This window comes from Perognathus longimembris, chromosome 2, assembly GCF_023159225.1.
Source record: "Perognathus longimembris pacificus isolate PPM17 chromosome 2, ASM2315922v1, whole genome shotgun sequence".
NCBI lineage: Eukaryota > Metazoa > Chordata > Mammalia > Rodentia > Heteromyidae > Perognathus > Perognathus longimembris.
The window spans coordinates 47963096-47985123 of NC_063162.1; the positions used below are offsets into that span (position 1 = coordinate 47963096).

A 22028-nucleotide genomic window follows, 5' to 3' on the forward strand; every position below is an offset into this window, starting at 1 on the left:
CTCCTCTGAACATTTACAGTGCTATCTATTGAAATGAAAAAAAGTATGGTCTGCTCAGTTGCAGACCATAATTTAATATAAATGACAATACTTGCACTGAAAGATTACTCTGGATACAAAGTTTAGTCCAATGCCAACACTAAGCCTTAAGTCGGTTGCAAACAATGTTGTGAGGGCATTTATGAAAGATGTTTAAATCAAGTTGAGAGATCTTAGACAGCTCCTTTTTGGGACTGTAGATTATTTCTTTTTTAAAATATTTATTGTTATTGTAAAGATGATACACAGAAGGGTTACAGTTCCATAGTCAGATAAAGAGGTGTATTTCTTTTTGGATAGTGTCATCACTTCCTTTGCTCTCTCCAGGTTTTTTCCTCCTGTCCTTTCCACAAGTTGTATAGTTCATTTTCCACATAGGATCCATAGGTGATTTCCTTCTTGAACTAAAAAAAAGAAAGAAAGAAAAAAGATCCAAATGTAAGCTAAGGAGATAGGCTCAGGCTCTCAGGCTACTGGCCCCACCATCTACAATGTCATCGAGTACCTCTGAGCTGCTCTCTTCCCCCCTAGCCCTAGATCCCTGCTCTGCCTACATCAGCCTGAATGAGCCCTGGAGGAACACTGACTACCAGCTGGACGAGGCTCAAGGCCCCCCTGCATGCGACAGTCATGTGGACGGAGAGTGGTACCGCTTCACAGGCATGGCAGGCGATGCCATGCCCACCTTCTGCGTGTCAGAAAACCACTGTGGAACCCATGCCCCTGTTTGGCTCAATGGCAGCCACCCAACAGAAAAGAATGGCATTGTGCAGCGCCAGGCCTGTGCCAGCTTCAAAGGGAACTGCTGCCTGTGGAATACCACAGTGGAGGTCAAGGCTTGCTCTGGAGGTTACTATGTGTATCGGCTGGCTAAGCCCAGTGTCTGCTTCCACGTCTACTGTGGCCGTGAGTACTTTCCTGGGTACTGAAACCCAGTTATGATGACAGTAGCATCTCCACCTAAGCAACATTCCTTTGGGACCCATGATACCTCCATATCATGATTCTGAGATCTGTTCTTAGAATTTCTGAAAACTTCCTACAGAAATAGAAAGGGGAAGAAACCACCAGTTTTATCAGTTCTATTTTATCTCTCTGTGTGTGTGTGTGTGTATGTGTGTGTGTGTGTGTGTGTGTGTACGTACTGGTATTTGCACTCAAGGCCTAGATGCTGTTCCTTAGCTTTTTCCACTTAAAGCTGTTGTTCTACCACTTGAGCCTCATCTCTACTTTCCAGCTTTCTGGTGGTTAATTGGAGATTAATAGTCTCACAAACCTTCCTACCAGGATGCCTTTGAACCAAAGTTCTCAGATCTCAGCATCCTGAGTGGCTAGGATTATAGACATATACTTCCAATGCCCACCTTAATTCTTTTTATCTTTTATCTTATTCCATTCAAACAAAACAGAAATGAAATGTTCATTTACATTATCTAAGTAGTATTTCCAACCTCTTTTGAATTTGAAGAACCCCTTTTTATAGCGTCTATGTTAATCAATTGGTAGGTATTTAGACATCCATCTGATTATTGTGCTTACTATCCATTACTTTGTTAAAATGAAATATAATGGGAAGGAGCTTCAGGAGGTCAGTTACACCTTTAAGCAAATTTCCATCAAAATCTACATACATTTATGTTTTAACTTGCAGTACTGGGGATTGAACCTATACCTCTCCCATGCTAGGCAAGTGTTCTACCCCTGAGCTATTCTGACATCCTCAGATCCTCAGTCCCTGTAAGCATGTTTAAGTCCATAGAAGGAGAGGACACACATCTGGTGACTCTCCAGATTTATAGGAACCATATGCCCAGTTACTGGCCTGTGGACCTGAAACTGAGAGTCACTGATCTGAATGACATAAGATGTCCCTGAGCAGTTTGTCTCTTTCACACAAGGCTTGAACCTTGAGACTTTCCATGCTGATGGCTGGGAACTGGTACCCCACGACTAGACTCACAAAAGGGGATCATTATCCTTGTGCAGATTTTTATGACGTCTGTGAGGAAGACTGCCAGGACAACTGCTTGGATACCGACGAGTGCACGTGCCCGCCAGGGAGCGTGATAGGCCTCGATGGGCAGACATGCTTTGGTAAGAAACAAGTCTTGAGGCAGAACTAGGAACTTGTGATCATGGAAACAAATAGAAATCTCTGCCTGTCTCAGGGCTCCATTGTTGACCCAGTTTGTCTCTCAACACTTGCACTAGTGTTTGTCTTTTTAGTTCACAGCTGCAGTTTAAGCCAAGGTTTCATTGTGATAGCCCCTGGAGAGTCTGGAGTTGTGCTGTCTGCTGTGGTGACCATTCGGCCTCTGTGGTGAGGAGGAGTTGAAATGTGGCTAGTGGTTCTTGGAGATCTGAGGATATGAGTTATTTTCCCAACTTCTAAGTTAAAAATGGATTCTTGATTCAGTCATTGGAAAACCAAAAAGTGTTTGGAACAACTTAGGTGACTAAATTATGTCTGCATTTCCTCAATGAAAATGTAGATTAAAAGTTTCTGATGAGGGCTGGGGATATAGCCTAGTGGCAAGAGTGCCTGCCTCGGATACACGAGGCCCTAGGTTCGATTCCCCAGCACCACATATACAGAAAACGGCCAGAAGTGGCGCTGTGGCTCAAGTGGCAGAGTGCTAGCCTTGAGCGGGAAGAAGCCAGGGACAGTGCTCAGGCCCTGAGTCCAAGGCCCAGGACTGGCCAAAAAAAAGTTTCTGATGAAAATTGGCATCCCAATTGAGCTATGTGATGGATTCATTTCACAGTATTCCCAAAACTTGTATTGTTTTCTTATGTATGCTTCCAGGGCTTCTTCAAGCAGATATAAACAGATATAAAAATTCAAAGCTATGTTTATTTATTGGACTTTTCTTTTTATATCAAAGGCAACCTACATATACCTCCTTGTTGATATTTCTTAGATGTCCTTGCCTAGCAAATCCCCATGCACCTACCCAGGGCTTATAAACTTCACAGACATCATGAATCTCTGAAGTTCTAGGCAGATTTTTATGTTTAAAATTGACTTTGTCAGTTTTACCTTTTATTTAGTTTTCATTTAAATGAAACAATTATCATAATTTGTTTTGTTATATGTATTTTTTCATGCAGAGAGGAGAGTATAATAATAAAACAGATGTGCATGCCTCCAGATTTAAGAACAGTTACATTTTTCTTCCTGTTTTGTGTTTGTTTTTTTTTGTTTTGTTTTTGGCCAGTCCTGGGGCTTGGACTCAGGGCCTGAGCACTGTCCCTGGCTTCTTTTTGCTCAAGGCTAGCACTCTACCACTTGAGCCACAGTGCCACTTCTGGCCATTTTCTGTATATGTGGAGCTGGGGAATTGAACCCAGGGCCTCATGTATATGAGGCAGGCACTCTTGCCACTAGGCCATATCCCCAGCCCTTTCTTCCTGTTTTAAACAGGTACTTTTACAGATACAAATCTAGTGGTCCCACTCCATCCTCATGTCCCCTCACCCACCAAGTGATCAGTTCGCAAGTTCATTCTGCTCTTTGTTTCTATGATTTTATTATTTATATTTGTGTCCACAATACTACCTGATATGGTATTGGTTTTGGTTTTCTTTTTGTTTGTTTTTGTTTTTATTTTTAAGACCAGATCTCACTAAGTAGCTCAGGCTTTGAACTCATGATCCTCCTGCCACCGTCTCCAGAATGCTGGAATACAAGTGTGTGCTACCAGGCCCAGCTTATAGTATTGTTCAATGGATTCTTGAAATTAACATAAAACTGACACCTTACTCCATGTGTAAGATGTCCAAATTATCAGTTGCAATCCCAAATAACCATAGCCTGAATAAGTAGAGGTTTCGTTTTCCACATTAAAAACAATTCATTCCCCAGATTAGCAGTCCAAGCTTGAAATGCCCTTGAAGGGAACCAACCCCAGGTATAACCTTGTCTCTCTACAGCCTCACACCATCCCCTTTGCAGGCAGCTCAGTGAAGGAGGGCATGGAGGAGTCCTCATCTTAGTGACCATAGTTTCCACATCTACAGCTTCTATACATTTACTGATTTGCAGTTCTACATTTTTTTCCTTTTTCTTTCTCTCTCTCTGTTTGTCTGTCTGTCTGTCTGTCTCTCTCTCTCTCTCTCTCTCTCTCTCTCTCTCTCTCTCTTTTGTTTTTCCAATCGTAGGGCTTGAACTCAGGGCCTGAGTACTGTCCCTGGCTTCCTTTTGTTCAAGGCTAGCACTTTACCCCTGGGCCACAGTCCCACTTCCAGCTTTTTCTATATATGTGGTGCTGAGGAATAGAACCCAGGGCTTCATGTATTCAAGGCACACACTCTACCACTAGGCCATATTCCCAGCCACATCTTCCATGTTTCTTTTTTCTTTTAATAATAACTACTTTTTTATTGTCAAAGTGATGTACAGAGGGGTTACAGTTTCATACATTAGGTAATTGGTACATTTCTTGTACTGTTACCTCATCCCCTTCCCTCACATCCCCCTCCCCCTCCCCTTTTCCCTCTTCCCCCATGAGATGTTCAGTTGGTTTACACCAAATAGTTTTGCAAGTATTGCTTTACCATGTTTCTTTTTTTTTTTTTTTGCCAGTCCTGGGGCTTGAACTCAGGGCCTGAGCACTGTCACTAGCTTCTTTTTGCTCAAGGCTAGCACTCTGCCACTTGAGCCACAGTGCCACTTCTGGCCTTTTCTATATATGTGGTGCTGAGGAATCAAACCCAGGGCTTCATGTATGCAAGGTGAGCACTCTTGCCACTAGGCCATATTCCCAGCCCTTTATCATGTTTCTTTACACCCCTGTTTTAGTTGCTTTTCTTCCTCTTTATCTTTCTGGTATTAGTATATATATTTGAGTTTCCTGGATTTTTGTGTTATCTCTGCTTCAAAGATGCTGTTACCTGGTCTGGCCTCTCCCTGGGGTCCTTGTTTATGGCAGACCATCTTCTGTTGCCATTGTTTTCTGTAGCTCTTCACTCTTATCATGGGTTAGAGGCAGTTTTTCTACAAAGAAGGTTTGCAGATGTTTCTGTCAGACATTACAGCCATGTGCCCAGCCCAGGCCAGATTATCAGTTTATCATCTTACAATGCCCTCACCAAGTGGGAAGTTTAAACCTATGTCAGCCATGGCAGGGCCCTGGTGTGGGCTTTCCAGTGTTTGTGATGGCCGACTTCTCTCCCCTAAACTTCAGGCAGATAGCCTCCTTATTGCTTCCCTGGACAACCTAGCAAAGGTCTACTTTTCAGTTTAATTGAGAAATACATTAGTCAAGCTTGGTAGCTTATAAAGAAGAGGTTTCTTAAGTATAAATTTCTGGAGGCTCAAGAGCATGGCACAAGCATTGGCTCCACTCTAGGGAATGCCTCATGGCTGATGGTTTATGCCACAACAACACAGAAGAGGAAGAGATCACATAATAGACAAGAATCCAGAGAGCAACTGGAATCCCACAAGAACCTCTTCATCCACCTTCAACGTCCCTGATGACCTTACTACCCCAGCTGCTGTACTAGGCTCCACCTCTTAAAGGCCTTGCTACTCTCATAGCATTGCCACACTGGGGTCTGAGCTCCCATCACACAAGTGCTCAGGTTCACTTAATCCACATCCAAGTCACAGCAAAGGGAGCCTGAACTTAAGCAGGGTCTCTGTTCTAGTTCATCTCCTTTCTTGGGTCCAAGGCCACGCCCAGACCATGATCCTTCTATTTTAGGCTTCCTATCATAGCTAGAAAAAGAGGTGTACATTGCTATATCAAGCTCTCAGATGAGAAGGGAATCCCACAAACTCTTGACCTGGAACTGAGATCCTCTCAATCTCAGCCTCCCAAGTTGCTAGGGTTACAGACATGAGCCACCTGTGCCTGACCAGTTTTGCTCTTAAGAAGAGGGAATTGGCAAGTGAAGAGGGAAGTGCCAAGTCTTCCAGGCACAGAGGCATATGAACAACTAGCTTGGGGAGACCAGGTTGGTAGAAATGATGGTGCCATATCACAGTGGGGTGATTGGAGTGTACAGAGTTACTAGCAGGATCTGAGAAGAGGTGGGGAATCTACTCAGGAGCTTGAGACAAGATGAGTCTCTTGATGATAGAACTGTATGGTTTCTCTTCTACAGATGAAAATGAATGTGAACAGAACAATGGGGGCTGCAGTGAGATGTGTGTAAACCTCAAAGGCTCCCACCGCTGTCAGTGTGGAGTTGGCCGTGTGCTAAGGAGCGATGGCAGGACTTGTGAAGGTGAGACCATGAGGAAGGACTTAAGTCCAGAGTCCTAAGAAAGCTACTGGTTTGGGACTGGGAATGTGGCGTGCGGTAAAGTGCTTGCCTTGCATGCATGAAGCCCTGGGTTCGATTCCTCTGCACCACATAAACAGAAAAGGCCGGAAGTGGCACTGTGGCTCAAGAGGTAGAGTGATAGCCTTGAGCAAAAAGAAGCCAGGGACAGTGCTCAGGCCCTGAGTCCAAGGCCCAGGACTGGCAGAAGAAAGAAAGAAAGAAAGGAAAGGAAAGGGAAGGGAAGGGAAAGGGAAAGGGAAAGGGAAAGGGAAAGGGAAAAGGAAAGGGAAAGGAAAAGGGAAAGGGAAAGGGAAAGGGAAAAGGAAAAGGGGAAAGGGAAAGGGAAAGGGAAAGGGAAAGGGAAAGGGAAAGGGAAGCCACTGGCTCATTGTCCAACATTTGGGAGTGTGCCTTAGAGTTAGAGGAGTGACCCTTTGCACCAAGAAATGACAGGAAGGATTCATGATCAGTGGGGGTATTTATGCTGTGGACAGAAGTCAGTGTTAATTTTGTCTCCCAGTTATCAGGGGGGAATTTTTCAGGAGGCCACAAGCCACATTTTTATTGGAGAAATTAAATTGAGGTGTCACATGATTTGCAAGCTTAAATATGGTCTTGGATCACATAAGATTTTGTTAAAAGTGCAAATTCTGGTTCAGGGGGCCTGGATGCAGGTCAAGGCAAGTAATTTGTAAATGACAAGTGTGCTACTGGCCAGGAAGCAGAACGGGGAGCAAGGTGAAGCTGAGGATCACCGGTCTTCCATGAAGCCCCCAGAGAGGGCTAGGGCCTCACAGTTCATGAGGTTTTGTTTTATTTTGTTGTTGTGCCAGTACGGTGCTTGAACTTAGGCCCTGAGCTCTGTCACTTAGTTTTTTTGCTCACAAATGGCACTCTACCACTTGAGCCACAGCTCTACTTCTAGCTTTTTGCTAGTTAATTGAGAATACAAGTCTCACATACTTTCCTGCCTAGACTGGCATCAAAGCATGATCCTGAGATCTCAGCCTCTTGAGTAGCTAGGATTACAGGTGTGAGCCAAGGACACCTGGCTAACAGTTCATATTTCTAACAAGTTCCATAGGTGATTCTCCCTGTCTTAGGAGTTTGGGAAACTGGTTTTACATGAGGTTATTTTCCCTACAAATGCATTGTATTTATTGAAGATTAACATGTTTTGGGAGATAAATAAAATTGTCTACCTTTAATAGCAAAGGTGTTATGTACATTATATATGACAAAAAAGAGTTCCTGATGTATATCAAATAATTGAAATGTAAATTGCCTACTATTTCTGTTTTTTATTTTCACTTTTTTGCTTATTTTTGATGTTGGTTCTAGAGCTCGAACTCAGGGCCTGGGCACTGTCCCTGAGGTTCTTCATCTCAAGTCTAACACTCTACAGTTTGAGCCACAGCTCCATTTCCGGCCTTTTCTGAGTAGCTTATTGGACATAAGAGTCTCATAAACTTTTCTGCCCGGGCTGGCTTTGAACCACCATCCTCAGATCTCAGCCTCCTGAGTAGCTAGGATTCTAGGCATAAGCCACCAGTACCCAGCCCTATTTTTACTTGTTAAGTTGATATTATTGTACAGATTTATAGAGCACCACATGATGTTTCATGATCTACTGTTATTGCATGAAACTGAGACAATGTCCCCACTCTAAGGCACATTTATTTACCTTTGCAAATCATTACAGCTAAGACTTCACACTTCTACTCTCATTTTCCTCATTCTTGGTAGAGAGTGACATGAAGAGATCAGTAGCTTGACTGCCATTATTTATAGAAGACATATGCTTTTTGGTACTGATTTGGATAACTGATTTGTGATTTAATTGAACTATACTACTGCTTGTAAGAATCTACTTTATTGGGCCTAGAAATATGGCTTAGTGGTAAAGTGCTTACCTCACATACATGAAGCCCTGGGCCCTATTCCTCAGCACCACATATATAGACAAAGCCAAAAGTGGAGCTGTGGCTCAAGAGGTAGCGTGCTAGCCTTGAGCAAAAAGAAGCCAGGAACAGAGCTCAGGCCCTGAGTCCATGGCCCAGTACCGGTCAAAAAAAAAAAAAAAAAAGAATCTACTTTATTCTTCTTATGTTCAAAATAATGTTACCACAACAAAATTATGGCTAGGATCACAATTTTCCTATGCAACAAAGTTTACATTACTATATACTATCCCTTTATAGCAAGGCTATGTGTATTTTTTTAATATTTACTTATTTATTGTCAAAGTGATATACAGAGGGGTTACACTTTCATATGTAAGGCAGTGAGAACATTTCTTGTTCAACTTGTTTACCTTCTCTGCTACGTGTGTTTTAAATTTTATTGACTAAGGATAAATTCTTGAATCCTCCTTTGAATATTAATAAAACATTTATGAGGATTATTTGTAATTATGAATACTTTATTGGAACTGTTATAGTTAATCCTTATAACTATGTTATTATTTATGAATTATGTATGACTTTAGGAGTGATAGTGACATTTGAAATTCAGATTTTATTGATAGTCTGGACATGCTTCCTCTTTTTTTTTTTTTTTGGCAGTCTTGGTGCTTGAACTCAGGGTCTGGGCACTGTCCCTGAGCTTCTTTTGTTCAAGGCTAGCGCACTGCCACATGAGCCATAGCACCACTTCTGGCTTTTTCTGCGTATGTGGGAATTGAACCCAGGACCTCATGCATGCTAGGCAAGCACTCTACCACATTCCCAGCCCTTAACATTCTTCTTTAGTAGGGCTAGTTAAAATAATTTTTAAAAAATGTATTTTGTATATATTTTATGGTTTTGAAGTTTGCACTCATAGGTCACACTTGCTAGGCAGGTGCCTTGTTAATTAAACCATTCTCCCAGCCCTTTTTTCTCTGATTACTTTTGAGATAGAATCTGTTTTTTTGACTAGGCCAGCCTGGACCTCAATCCCCAACTTAAGTTTCTCTCATAGTTGAGTAGACATATGCTACCATTCCCAACTTTTTCCATTGGCATAGGGTCTCACAAACTCATTTATTCCAGGCTGGCCTGGAACTGAGCCTCTCCCAACCCCATCTTCCCTTGTAGCCGGGATGACAAGTGTGTGTCATTGTGCCCAACTATTGGTTGAAAGGTGTGGAGAGTAATCTGGGAAACTTTTTGCCCAGCCTAGAGTTGAACCTTGGTCCTCTCTGTCTCTATCTCCTGATTAGTTTGGATTATAGGCACGAGTTACCAGAACTTGGTTTAATTATATCTTTTTAAAAATAATAAATGAGGGCTGGGAATATGGCCTAGTGACAAGAGTGCTTGCCTCCTATACATGAAGCTCAGGGTTCTATTCCCCAGCACCACATATATGGAAAACGGCCAGAAGGGGCGCTGTGGCTCAGGTGGCAGAGTGCTAGCCTTGAGCGGGAAGAAGCCAGGGACAGTGCTCAGGCCCTGAGTCCAAGGCCCAGGACTGGCCAAAAATAAATAAATAAAATAATAATAATAATAAATGATCCTTTTAAATTTTAAATATTTTTATCGTTTTATTTTGTTACAGAGAAGTAACAGGAAGATAACAAAATGGCTCACAGTCCCTTTTGCCAGATAATTACATTTTAAACATTTTTTGCTCTATCCTCTTGAGAGACTTAAATCCTTTAAAGCAATTTAGATTTTCAGTGAATTTTGTGCTTTGGAATTTGAGGCCTGAAAATATCTTGTGTCATCATTCAATGTGACCCTTTTGTTTTACAAATAATGAAATTACAACTCAGAGAAATAAAATGACTTTAAAAAGGTAATTCAGGGGGCTGGGAATGTGGCTAAGTGGTAGAGTGCTTGCCTAGCATGCATGAAACCCTGGGTTCAATTCCTCAGTACCACATAAACAGAAAAGGTTGGAGTGGTACTATGGCTCAAGTGGTAAAGAGCTAGCCTTAAACAAATAGAATCCCAGTGCCCAGACTTTGAGTTAAAGCCCTAGGACTGGAAAAATAAAAATAAAAATAAAATAAATAAAAAGGTCATCTAGGGTTAGGGTGTAGCTCAGTAGTATAGTCCTTCCATGTGTGAGACCCTGGGTTCCATCTCCAATGCTGCAAAAAAATGCTATTATTATTGATTTTAATATCTTATAGCATGTGTTTTACTTTCTTCCACATTTTATATATGATTTTAGCTATTTTAAAAGTTTATAAACTGGGGTTGGGGATATGGCCTAGTGGCAAGAGTGCTTGACTCTTATACATGAAGCCCTGGGTTCAATTCTCCAGCACCACATATACAGAAAATGGCCAGAAGTGGCGTTGTGGCTCAAGTTGGCAGAGTGCTAGCCTTGAGCAAAAAGAAGCCAGGGACAGTGCTCAGGCCCTGAGTTCAAGCCCCAGGACTGGCCAAAAAAAAAAAGTTTATAAACTATGCTTATATCCTTTTGAAATATATAGATTTATAAACAGGTAAAATATAATGTCTTCTAAGTTTTGCAAAAAACAATTCATTGAGAATTTATTCTTTGTAAAAGAATAACTTTACAAAAGTTGAAGCATTCCTTTACATTATTTTCACCTAGAAGAAAGATAAGCGAACTTCTCCTGTAAAGGCTAGGTGATAAATATTTTAGACATCGTGCACCATACAGAATCAGTCAAAACTACCCAACTCTGCCTTAAAGTGAGAAAACTGTCACAGACAATAGGTAGACAAATGGTCATAGCTGTGTGCCAATGAAAATTTATTTATAACAATGTGTAACAGGTTAGACTGACAACCCCTGACCTGGAAGATGATATCCTGGTCCCACAAGGTTGTTATTGCGTTTTATTATTATTGTTTGTTGTTGTTGTTGTTATTACAGGGCTGGGGATCGACCCCAAGGCCTTCCATATTCTAGGCAAGCACTCTATTCCTAAGCTGCATGCCCAGCCCCCATGTTTCATTTATATAGTGTGCTGTCAGCCAAGATGATTTATCCCCAGCATTCTGGTTCCTAGAAATTCTAAAAGGGGACCAGTGATCCTGCCAGTTAGCACTCTATCCACCAGCTCATCCAGTTGATTTTAACCCAGTCCCTTTTCATCAGTAATACTCTATGAAATTCAAACCAGCTATAGCAAATGTTATAGCAACTAGGAAATAGCTTTTGGGTCTTATTCCTAAATGCCTACGATCCCAGTGCAACCATGAGAAAGACAGCAGACGAAATCAAATACCCAAAATGAAATGTCTGAGCAGCTTACATTGGGAACTGGGTGTTTGATGATGGCTGCTTATAGCTTGTACATTTAACTATTTAAATATAGCTTATACATTTAACTAACATTTTTATGGAGTTGCCTACAAGTCTCCCATCACCAAGCCAGGTCCTAGGGATACGACCGTAAATAAGGAACGACTCCTGCTGTAAGTGTGGGAGCTTGTGAGGAAGAGGACTGATTCTTTTGTGTTGGTCTCCATTGCAGACATTGAAGGATGCCACAGCAACAATGGTGGCTGCAGCCACTCTTGCATTGAATCAGAGAAAGGCTACCACTGCGAGTGTCCCCGGGGCTTGGTGCTGTCCAACGATAACCACACTTGCCAAGGTAGAACATGGATGGGCCCCATATGCTCCATTTATGTTTCTCCTCCCTGAACCTCTTAACCTCCATCTCCCAAGTGCATCAGACTCGTCTTTCCCAATACCATTTCTTTGAGCAGCCACCTCTAAGGAAATATTCAAAAGAGAAGATGTCTGCAGAATTCCAAAATGCGAATCTTCCTTTGCTACTTTCACCTGATTTTTCTCTAAATTTCTATGACTAGTAGTATAGCTAATATCAATTTGGAAGAATAAGACAAATAAGAAGAGTTTCATAAAGCTTAGTTGAAGTGCTGGGGAAAAGGCTTATCTCAACAATCCTCCCAAAACTGTCCTCTTGGAATTTTTCTTGAAGTCCACAATACTAATTCACTCCTCCAGCAAATGTTTAATGTACCTTCTGGGTTTTTTTTTTTTGTTTTGGCCAGTCCTGGGCCTTGGACTCAAGGCCTGAGCACCGTCCCTGGCTTCTTCCCGCTCAAGGCTAGCACTCTGCCACCTGAGCCACAGCGCCCCTTCTGGCCGTTTTCCATATATGTGGTGCTGGGGAATCGAACCGAGAGCTTCATGTGTAGGAGGCAAGCACTCTTGCCACTAGGCCATATTCCCAGCCCCCTTCTGTTTGACTTTTTAATATATTGTGTTGTTATCATGTGTCCTCAGATACTGACTGTAATAGGCCTTTCGGGGTGTGGAGAAGCATGCATCCACGGGAAAGCAATCTCTTTTATGTTAAGTTGAAGTGGAATTTACAGTCCGAGTTTACAACCTTACCAAGCAGCGCAAGAATAATTTGGAACCCTTCCCTGAGAGCACTAACACTGCTTATTACCTCTGTTTTATGGGGCAATAATTAACAGTGAAATGAAAGCAGGACTGTGTATCATTTAAGCTTATGACAGAGCAATGCTTTTCCTGTATTGCCAATCTATTGTGTTGGTATTAAATGTTAATTTTTTAGGAGTTTCACTTGTGGAGTTATGCTTACCACACTTTGGACCAAGTGTTTGTTGAATTGACACTTGAATACAATACTTCTGTTTTAAAGAACAATATATTAAGCTCATGGCTCATGCATGTAATCTTAGCTACTTAGGAGGTTGAGATCTGAATGTCTTGGTTTGAAGCCAGCTGGGGAAGGAAAGTCCATGAGACTCCTATCTCCATTTAACCACCAAAAAGCTGGAAGTAGAGCTGTGTGTCAAGTAGTAGATCACCAGCCTTGAGCAAAAATGCTAAAAAACAACACTCTTGAGTTCAAGCCCCAGTACCACCATAGACACACACACACACACACACACACACATACACACACACACACACACACACACACACACACACACACCAATATACTTGAAAGGTAGCAAATAGTTGTAATTCTGGGAGTTAGGAACTCCAGTTTTCTTCACCAGTTTCTTCAACCATTGGTTTCCTGGGGGAGAGAACAAAAAATGCAGATGTATGAGAAACTATTCCCCCCAGAAACCCCACTTCCCCTTTCTCCAAACCCAAGTCCCCCTTTCTGACATCAGTTTCCTCTCTCACAGTCCCTGTGTTGTGCAAGTCAAGCACCATTGAAGTGAGCGTCCCCAGGGAGCTGGTCGGTGGCCTGGAGCTCTTCCTGACTAACACCTCCTGCCGAGGAGTGTCCAATGGCACCCATGTCAACATCATCTTCTCCCTCAAGACCTGCGGCACTGTGGTGGAAGTAGGTCTCCCTTGTGGACACTCCGTGAAGGACAGGAATGCAGCATAGCTTGTGTTACACATGAAATGCTTTCACGTAATAGAATTGATTCACACCTGTAATCCTAGCTACTCAGGAAGCTGAGAGCTGAGGATCAAGGTTTGAAGCCAGCACAAGCAGACAAATCCAAAAGACTTTTATCTCTAATTATCCAGCAAAAAGCTGGAAGTGTGGCTCAAGTGGTGGAGTGTCATTCTTAAGTGAAAAAGCCAAGTGAGAGTACCAGGCCTTGAGCTCAAGCCCCACTATTGGTGAGAGAGAAAAAAAAAGAGAGAAAGAGAAATCTGAGCCGAAAACATGTTATTCATTTAACAAGTATGCTATTTAGCCCCTGTTGGGGGCTGGGCAATGTAAGAAAAAGAATTAGGAAGAATACTATTAATCCCGCTCTCTAATAGCCGAGTCTCCCGGGTACACAGATACTTTTCTGCTGTAGTATGGAGAGGCTGGCTACGTCCCCTCTGATCAGCTTATTTGACTGGAAGGAAAGGGTTATTTAGAGTTTGTGGTTTATTTGTAAAGAAGTAAATGGGTTCAGATATTTTTTTGTTTGTTTGCCAGTCCTGGGCCTTGGACTCGGGGCCTGAGCACTGTCCCTGGCTTCTTTTTGCTCAAGGCTAGCACTCTACCACTTGAGTCACAGCACCACTTCTGGCCTTTTCTATATATGTGGTGCTGGGGAATCGAACCCAGGGCTTCATGTAAATGAGGCAAGCACTCTTTGCCACTACGCCATATTCCCAGCCTCTGGGTTCAGATATTGAGCTAGCTTAAGGGGGAAAGTTTATTCCTTTACCCTAAATCTGCATGGAGCCCTGTGCTGGAGAGCATTGGAGGGGATTCCTGCCAGGAGAAATTCACATAGCAATACCAAAATGACCACACATAGAATGTCAGTAAGGGATGAATTGTGAAACTGCTGGGCTGCTTGGAGTCCAGGAAGCTTCCCCAAGAGAAGCAAGGGACTTAGACTGGGGCCAAAGTGGGAGGCTTACACAAACAGAGAGGAAAAGAAAGAAAGAACCTTTCAGATGGGGAATAAGTGAGCAAAGTCTCTGAGAGGAGTGTGGGTGGGCCTCGCTGAGATGAATGTGGAGTGTGGGAATTCCTGCCTGACAAGGAATATACACTTGGAAATGAAACTAGAAAGAACATGGGACAGAGAACAGGTCAAATACCTGCCCTGCATGCAAAGGCTTCCAGTTTTGACCTTGCAGAGATGGGAATAACCAGGGACAGAGGACATGGAACCTGTGGTCTGATTGGGTGTAAGGTGAACAGATGATGCAGATGCAGGCCAGTGCAGAAGCCTTAGCCATCATCTGTGTGAATGAGTGTTTATGTACACATCTTACTAAGTGAAAACTTGAAGGCTAACCATACCTAGGATAAGAGATAGGAGAGAGGTGAAGGGGTAGCTCCCCCTCCACCTTAGGCCAACTGTATGGATTCTTGCCATGGATGAGCCAATGTGAACGCCCATCACAGGCTGGAAGCACGCTGGTGCACAAGAAAGCATGGGGACTGGTGTGGAGAGCTGGAAAGCATCCCCAGTGATGGAGCGCTGAGGGCCCAGTGTGGGAGAGTGCAGCGCAAGCTTGTGCTGTAGCAGGATCCCTAGTTCAGGCCTCTGAAAAAATACCACATGGATGCTGGACTCTCCTAAAATACCAGAGCTTGGAATGTGCTGAGTCTGCATGGCTCTGTTTTTATGCTCCAAAGGAATGTGTGGGCTGACCAAGAAGTAGTAAGTAAAATTTCTAACAGTTGGGATCTTATCCTAGGGAGAGAGAGCAACAATAACAACAAAAATCCAATAAAATAAACTATTTTAAACAGAGAACTGGTGGCTCATGCCTACAATCCAGCTACTCAGGAGGCTGAGATCCAAGGGTTGAGGTTCAAAGCCAGCCCAGGCAGGAAAGTCTATGAGACTCTTATCCCCAATTAACCACCTGAAGACTGGAAGTGAGGCTGTGGCTCTAAGTGGGAGGGAGCTGTCCTTGAGCACAAAGCTCAGAGATAGTACCCAGGCCCTGAGTTCAAGCCCAGAACAGGCACCAAAAATAAATAAGCAATTTTACCTGAAAAGCTTTGGTGCCAGTAGTCTCAGCTACTCAACAGGCAGAGATGGCAGAAGAATCTCTTGAGCCCAAGAGTTCAGAGTCAGACTTGGGCAACACTGGGACAACAACTCAGAAACAACAAACAAAACAAAAATTAAAACCCTACAGTGTGTTTTGATGCATCAGATGTTTCTACAAAGGGAGGGAATTCTAGAAATAAACCTAAGCTCCTTCCTTGTCCTGGCCTGGCACAGGTGGTAGAGGATAAAATTGTGGCCAGCAACCTGGTGACGGGTGTCCCCAAGCAGACCCCGGGGAGCAGCGGGGATGTCATCATCCGGACCAGCAAGCTTCTGATCCCGGTGACCTGCGAGTACCCAAGGCTCTACAGCATCTCTGAGGGCTACGTCCCCAACCTCCGGAACGCGCCCCTGGAAATCATGGGCCGCAACCACGGCACCTTCCCCTTCACGCTGGAGATCTTCAAGGACAACGAGTTTGAGGAGCCCTACCGGGAAGCTTTGCCCAAGCTCAAGCTCCGGGACTCCCTGTACTTCGGCATCGAGCCCCTAGTGCACGTGAGCGGCCTGGAGAGCTTGGTGGAGAACTGCTTTGCCACCCCCACCTCCAAGATGGACGAGATGCCCAAGTACTACCTTATCCGCGATGGGTAATTGCGCTGCTCCACTGTCTCCTTAGTTCTGGGGCCCAGGCATCCTAGACCCAAGGGACAGGCGCCTCCTTGGTCCCCTACAGAGGTAGAGGTGAAAGCTAGTGAGAGAAGGAAGTCAAAAATCACCTCGGAGACTAGTTCAGGTGACTCCTAGATGCCACTGAGAAAAGACATTAGATAAAAGAAGTCGGTCTGAGATTTTAAAGAAGATTGAATTTGATCCTACAAAATAATATACTGAAGAAGTGTGTGTGTGCGTGTGTGTGTGTCAGTACTGAGGCTTGAACTTAGTAGCTAGATGCTGTCTCAGCTTTTTATTCAAGGCTGGTGCTCTACCACTTGAGCCACAGCTCCACTTCCAGCTTTTTGCTGGTTAATTGATGCTAAGAGTCTCTTGGCTTTGTCTCCCCAGGCTGGCTTCAAACCTTGATCCTCAGATCTCAGCCTCCTGATATATTGAGTAACTTTAAACTTGAAACACCTGTAAGTGGGCGGTTGGAAATGCTATCAGACTCAAAAACTAGGTCAAGACTAGAGGTAGAGGACAGCAAATGGCCCTGTTACTGAAATTAAAGGGTCTGCTAGCCTTCTCAGAGAGGGCAGGGGTGTGTGAGAAACTCCCTGAGCCCTTTGTTCTGGAAAGAGCAGAAGAAAACAAGTATAGATCCCTTTTTCAAGAAATTTGGAAGTAGGCATGGTGGCTCAAATGTGTCATTCTAACTACTTAGGAGGTGGATGTGGGGGGATTGTGGTTCAAGGCCAGTGCAGGCAAAATGTTCACACGACTCCATCTCAACCAATGGCTGAGCACCATAGTAGCCCATGGTGTTAGAATGCTAACTACATCTGGAAGCTGAAATAGGGAGACTGCAGTCCAGGCTAGCCAGACTTTATCTTAAAAAGTAACCAATGCAAAAAAAGGACTAGTAGAGTGACTCAAGTGGTTGAGCCCCTGCCTAGCAAAGGCTCTGAGTTCAAACACCAATATAGCCAAAAAAAAAAAAAAAAAAAGGGAAATTTGGTAGTGAGATAGTGAAGCAGCAAGACAAAATACTTGGTAGACTCTAGGAGAAGCAGCATAGATGTTTAGGTTATTTAAGGACACTTTGGAGCCCATGCAGATCCACTGGCTGGCTTCAATCCCTGATCTTTCAGGGTCAGCCTCCTGAGTGATTAGGGTTACTTGCTTATATTACTCATTCTTACCACCCATGGGTTTATTATGCTGTTTTCATTCATATATATAATATACTTTGTAAAGTGCACAATGCGTAGGTTCTGGAGTATGGTCTGTGGAACCATTTCTGTAATTAAGATAATGAACATTTCTCTTACCCCAAATGTGAGAAAAATGCTGTTTACTTTAAGAAAAAGAAGTATATAATCACAACTCATTTAGTGGGGAGTAGTAACCTACGATCTAAAAACTTATCAAATTTGCTTACACATTTGTTATTCAGACTCTCAGTGAAGAACTGTTCTTTTGTTGAGGCAGCTCTAAGGAACTGCACTATTTATTTTTCTAGTCCTTAATCATTTCAAAAGAGAAATGTGCATGCATGTGTGTGTATGAGGGAGAGATAAAGAGAGAGACAGAGAGATAGAGACAGACTTAGAGCGCTGCAAAAGAAAAAAAAGCAGAAACCCTAGCAGAGGGCCTGCTTTGTAAGCAGCAGGCAGACGAGCATTGTACAGGAGATAACGGATTCAGCACAGCTCTCTGCCTCACTCTCTGACCGACCTTGGCCTCCTCCAGTTTCTTCTCCTGCCAGAGAGAATTACAAGCAGTTCCCAAACTGGTGTTCCTTACAGTATCCTGACACCCTTTGTGGAATTTTCTTCCCCACCTTTTGTCCTTGTGTGATTCTTTCTGGTCCTTCCAGATTCTGTAGTTTTCTTCCTCTATGAAGCCTTCTCCGAGTCCATCTCATGGCAAAGTAGGAATTCCTTTCTTTTTCCTTCCTTCTCAAGCTTTTGTAGAGTGGAGATCGTTAAAATACTAGCCAAGCAATTTACTGAATGAGTACTTAATAGTAGTAATTTGGGGCTAGTCCTAAAACAAACACAAATGTATGTACATATTTATAAGTATGCATACCTATATGTTTATACATGTGCACAAATGGGGATATGCATGCATGTATGTATATGAGTTCATGTACACATGGGCAGGCATATACATGTATAAATATGTACATACATATATGTGTGTATATGTATGCCAGTACTGGGACTTGAACTCAGGGCCTCGCGAGCTCTTGCTTAGCTTTTTTCCCAAGGCTGGAGCTCTGCCACTTGAGACACAGCTCCAATTCTTGCTTTTTGCTGGTTAATTGGAGATAAGAATCTCACAGACTGAGTCTGAGGATCATGGTTCATTCCAGCCTTTACTCCTTGAGTCAAGATGCCTTAAGAAAAAGTTTATTGGATTTTTAATGTCATTGAAACAGCAATGAACAGTTAGCATGTGGAGTAAGAACCTTGTTTCAGAACATCTGATGCTTAAACACACTTCCTCTTGGCTCAGTAGAAAAACTATTACCTACCTTAAAAAGCAACTATGTCTTGGGAAGAAGAAAAGTTCTTTTAGAACTTAGAATGGAACAAATAATATGAGGGTAATCCCTGGCCTTTCAGGAGAAAAATGCTAAACAATATCTAAACTCTCAGCCTCTGGTTTCAGCCCTGAGATGAACTCAGAAATCACACTGTAAGCAGTAGGCCTAAGCTAAAACTTTTATCACATTGTAACTTACCATTATATGTGAAAAATGGGGAATTAGAATAACTGTGGTAAGTGCCACCCAATAGAAGTACAAATTCCCTTCCAGGTGTGCAGAGCTCTTTGACTACAAATTGCCATTTGTTTACTTTGTACCTTTCAGTGTTCGTGTCTATCAAGTATCTAGTAAATATTTATTAAGTTTAAGAAAGTCCTCCTCAAGCCAATCACAAACGTCATAAAGTCAGAATTCCTGCACCACCTTGTAGGTGAAAGACAGCCTCAGTGGACATGGGGCACTGAAGCCAATGTTGATGTTGACCCAGCAGGAGGCGCTGGCTGGCCTAAGGCATCCTATGGGAAGGGCTGTGTCTGAAGATGCCTTCACGTCTTCAGGAATTTCATTTTTCCTTCATCCTCAGAAAGCTGGGGGACCCCTGGCTGCTCCACCTCTCCTCCGCTCTCTTAGGCCAGATGTGAGGCTCAAGCTTGGTTTTCCACCTCTGTGGAAATGATCAGTCTCACCTGTGGTCTCTTGCTTTCAGCTGTGTTTCAGATGACTCCGTGAAGCAGTACTCATCCCGAGATCACCTAGTAAAGCATTTCCAGGTCCCTGTCTTCAAGTTTGTGGGCAAAGACCACAAGGTGAGCTAGATACCTTTACCTCATAAACCCTGGGCCTAAGCCTTCCTCTTGGTGTCCCAGAACACTGACATTCTAAGAGCCTGTACTTAGGATGTGCAGGACCCCTGGGAGAACACAGTGAAACTGGTGAAGAGGTTCCCCACCTTCACGCATGTCACAGTTAACCCACCTCACACATGCACACATCACATGTGTGCACTTGCGCACACGTGCACACACACATACACACACAATAGCAATGCTGTTCAAAGGAAACACCATAGGATAATTTCAAATCTTCGTTAGCAGATATTGTAAGTCAGTGTGGAGGCAGGTGTGGTGATTCACACCTGTAATCCCAACATGCAGAGGCAGAGAGGAGGATCTTGAGTTTGAGGGTGGCCTGGGGCAAGAACCTGGAGAGAGGAGAGGGGAAGGAGGGAAAGAAGGAGAGAAAAGAGGAAGGAAAAGGCAAAGGGGGGGGAGGGAGGGAGGAAGGGGGAGGGTACGAGGGAGTGGAAGGGAAGGAGAAAAGCCAGTAGGGCAGTCAGTTACATAGACATGAAATTCACAGAAAACACAAATAATGGAGTGGGATGAGAAAATAGTACTCTAAAATGCCAATTGTAACATACCACTTTATGCATAGTAAATTGAGAAAAATTATAAATTGCAATGTTTTCAAGATTCGAAATAGAAGTTTACAATGTCAGTGTAAATCAGCACACTTTCTAGGAAGCTACCTGACAATATCCCTAATAGTTATTAAGTCCTGAATTCTCTCATCTATTAATTTCAATTCTACAAGTTTCTCAAAAGCAAAATTAAGAAGGTGGATATGTATGTTGTGTTGTCTTAAGGAAGCCATGAAAAAGAGCCCCCAAACAAACAGAACTAAGGGGTCTATATAATTCATTAGTCAAATGCACTATCAAGCAGTCATTAAAATGATAAATGTGAGGAACACAGAAAAAAAGCCTGTTACATCAGTTAAAACTGCCACCACAATGTATGTACATATAGAACATGCTGCATTAAAATCCACCACTATCTCCTTGGATAGCGGCCATGAGGCTGTGCAGAGGGCTGCAGTGGCAAGGTGCAAGTTTGCTTGTCCTTGTCACAGTCCTGAATCACCTGAACAAAGGAAGTGCAAGAGGCCAACATCTTCCTCACCTGCCATTGAGTTCATGTCCCCTGCAGACCCGCTGCCGACAACCAGGGCTCTGACACCAGCCTCTCTAGAAGAAGCCTGCAGCCGCTCCTTCTAGAAAGGACTTGTCTTACAGGAACCCATGTTATTCCCAGCCCTTGTGCCAGCCCAATCCACAAGTTGCCTAACCTATGCTGTGTGTCTCAGTTTCCCCATCTGTAAGGTGGGGAGGAAGTACCTGCCTCAGGATTGCCCTTTGGAGTGAGGGAGAGAACGTGGAACAGCACCGTGTGCCTGCCGTCATAGCAGCACAGCAGGTCCCATGATTGTACTAAGGATGGTACCCTCTTTCCAGGAGGTGTTTCTGCACTGCCAGGTCCTGGTCTGCAGGATGCTGGACGAGCAATCCCGCTGTGCCCAGGGCTGCCACCGGCGCTTGCGACGTGAGGCAGGATCTTCTGAGGACGGGGCCAGGCTACAAAGTCAGACACTGAGTGGAGGCCCCATCATCATCGACTGGGAGGACTAGGCCCCACTGCAGGCTGGTCCTTCTCCCCAGGCTCTCTAGAGCACCAGAGAACTTTCTAGAACCCCTGACTTCCTTAAACCATGCAGTGTAAGGTTAAACAAACCCCTAGAACCCACTGACTGCTGCCGGTCCCTGGCTGGCTAAACCCTGGCAACCTAGCCTGGATAGGGCATCAGCTTCCTCTAGGGCACAGTCAAGGGGTCGCCACGGGCTCCCTCTACTCCTCCATTTCTTCTCACATTAAAGACTCTGTGAATGGTTCAAGAGGACTTTCAAAATTAGAAGCTGGGTATGAGGTTTCAAGTTAGAAACTGAAAAAACAAAAATTAAATACCTTCTTAAACTAGAATTCAAATACCCAATGGCTCCTGAATCATGTAAATGATAATTATACCCTGAAATTTCAATTCAAATTCAACATAGTTATAGGAGACTTGGAAGTTTATTAATAAAACAATGTATAATAATCAACTGCTATTGGCTTTCATCTTGTGTAATACTTTCTTTGGAGGTTTCCTTATTGCTTTAAGTGAAATATTTCACTTAATAAATATTAATGAGGTCATCAGGAAACATTTAAGTGGTTCAGTGATTTAACTATAAGCAAAGTGTGCTCCTAGATGTCCTGTGAACCAGTATTCAA

The 22028-nt window shown here is 43.3% G+C and overlaps 1 protein-coding gene across 1 annotated transcript; it reads left to right on the forward strand.

Moving 5' to 3' along the window:
* Window positions 1–530: 530 nt before the first annotated feature.
* Oit3 (oncoprotein induced transcript 3) lies at window positions 531–21749 on the forward strand. The gene is made up of 8 exons (XM_048336772.1): window positions 531–945; window positions 2026–2133; window positions 6151–6273; window positions 11753–11875; window positions 13419–13579; window positions 15939–16354; window positions 19625–19724; window positions 21212–21749. Exons 1-8 carry the CDS (start codon window positions 531–533, stop codon window positions 21383–21385), a joined length of 1620 nt encoding a protein of 539 aa, XP_048192729.1. The 3' UTR covers window positions 21386–21749.
* Window positions 21750–22028: the final 279 nt, after the last annotated feature.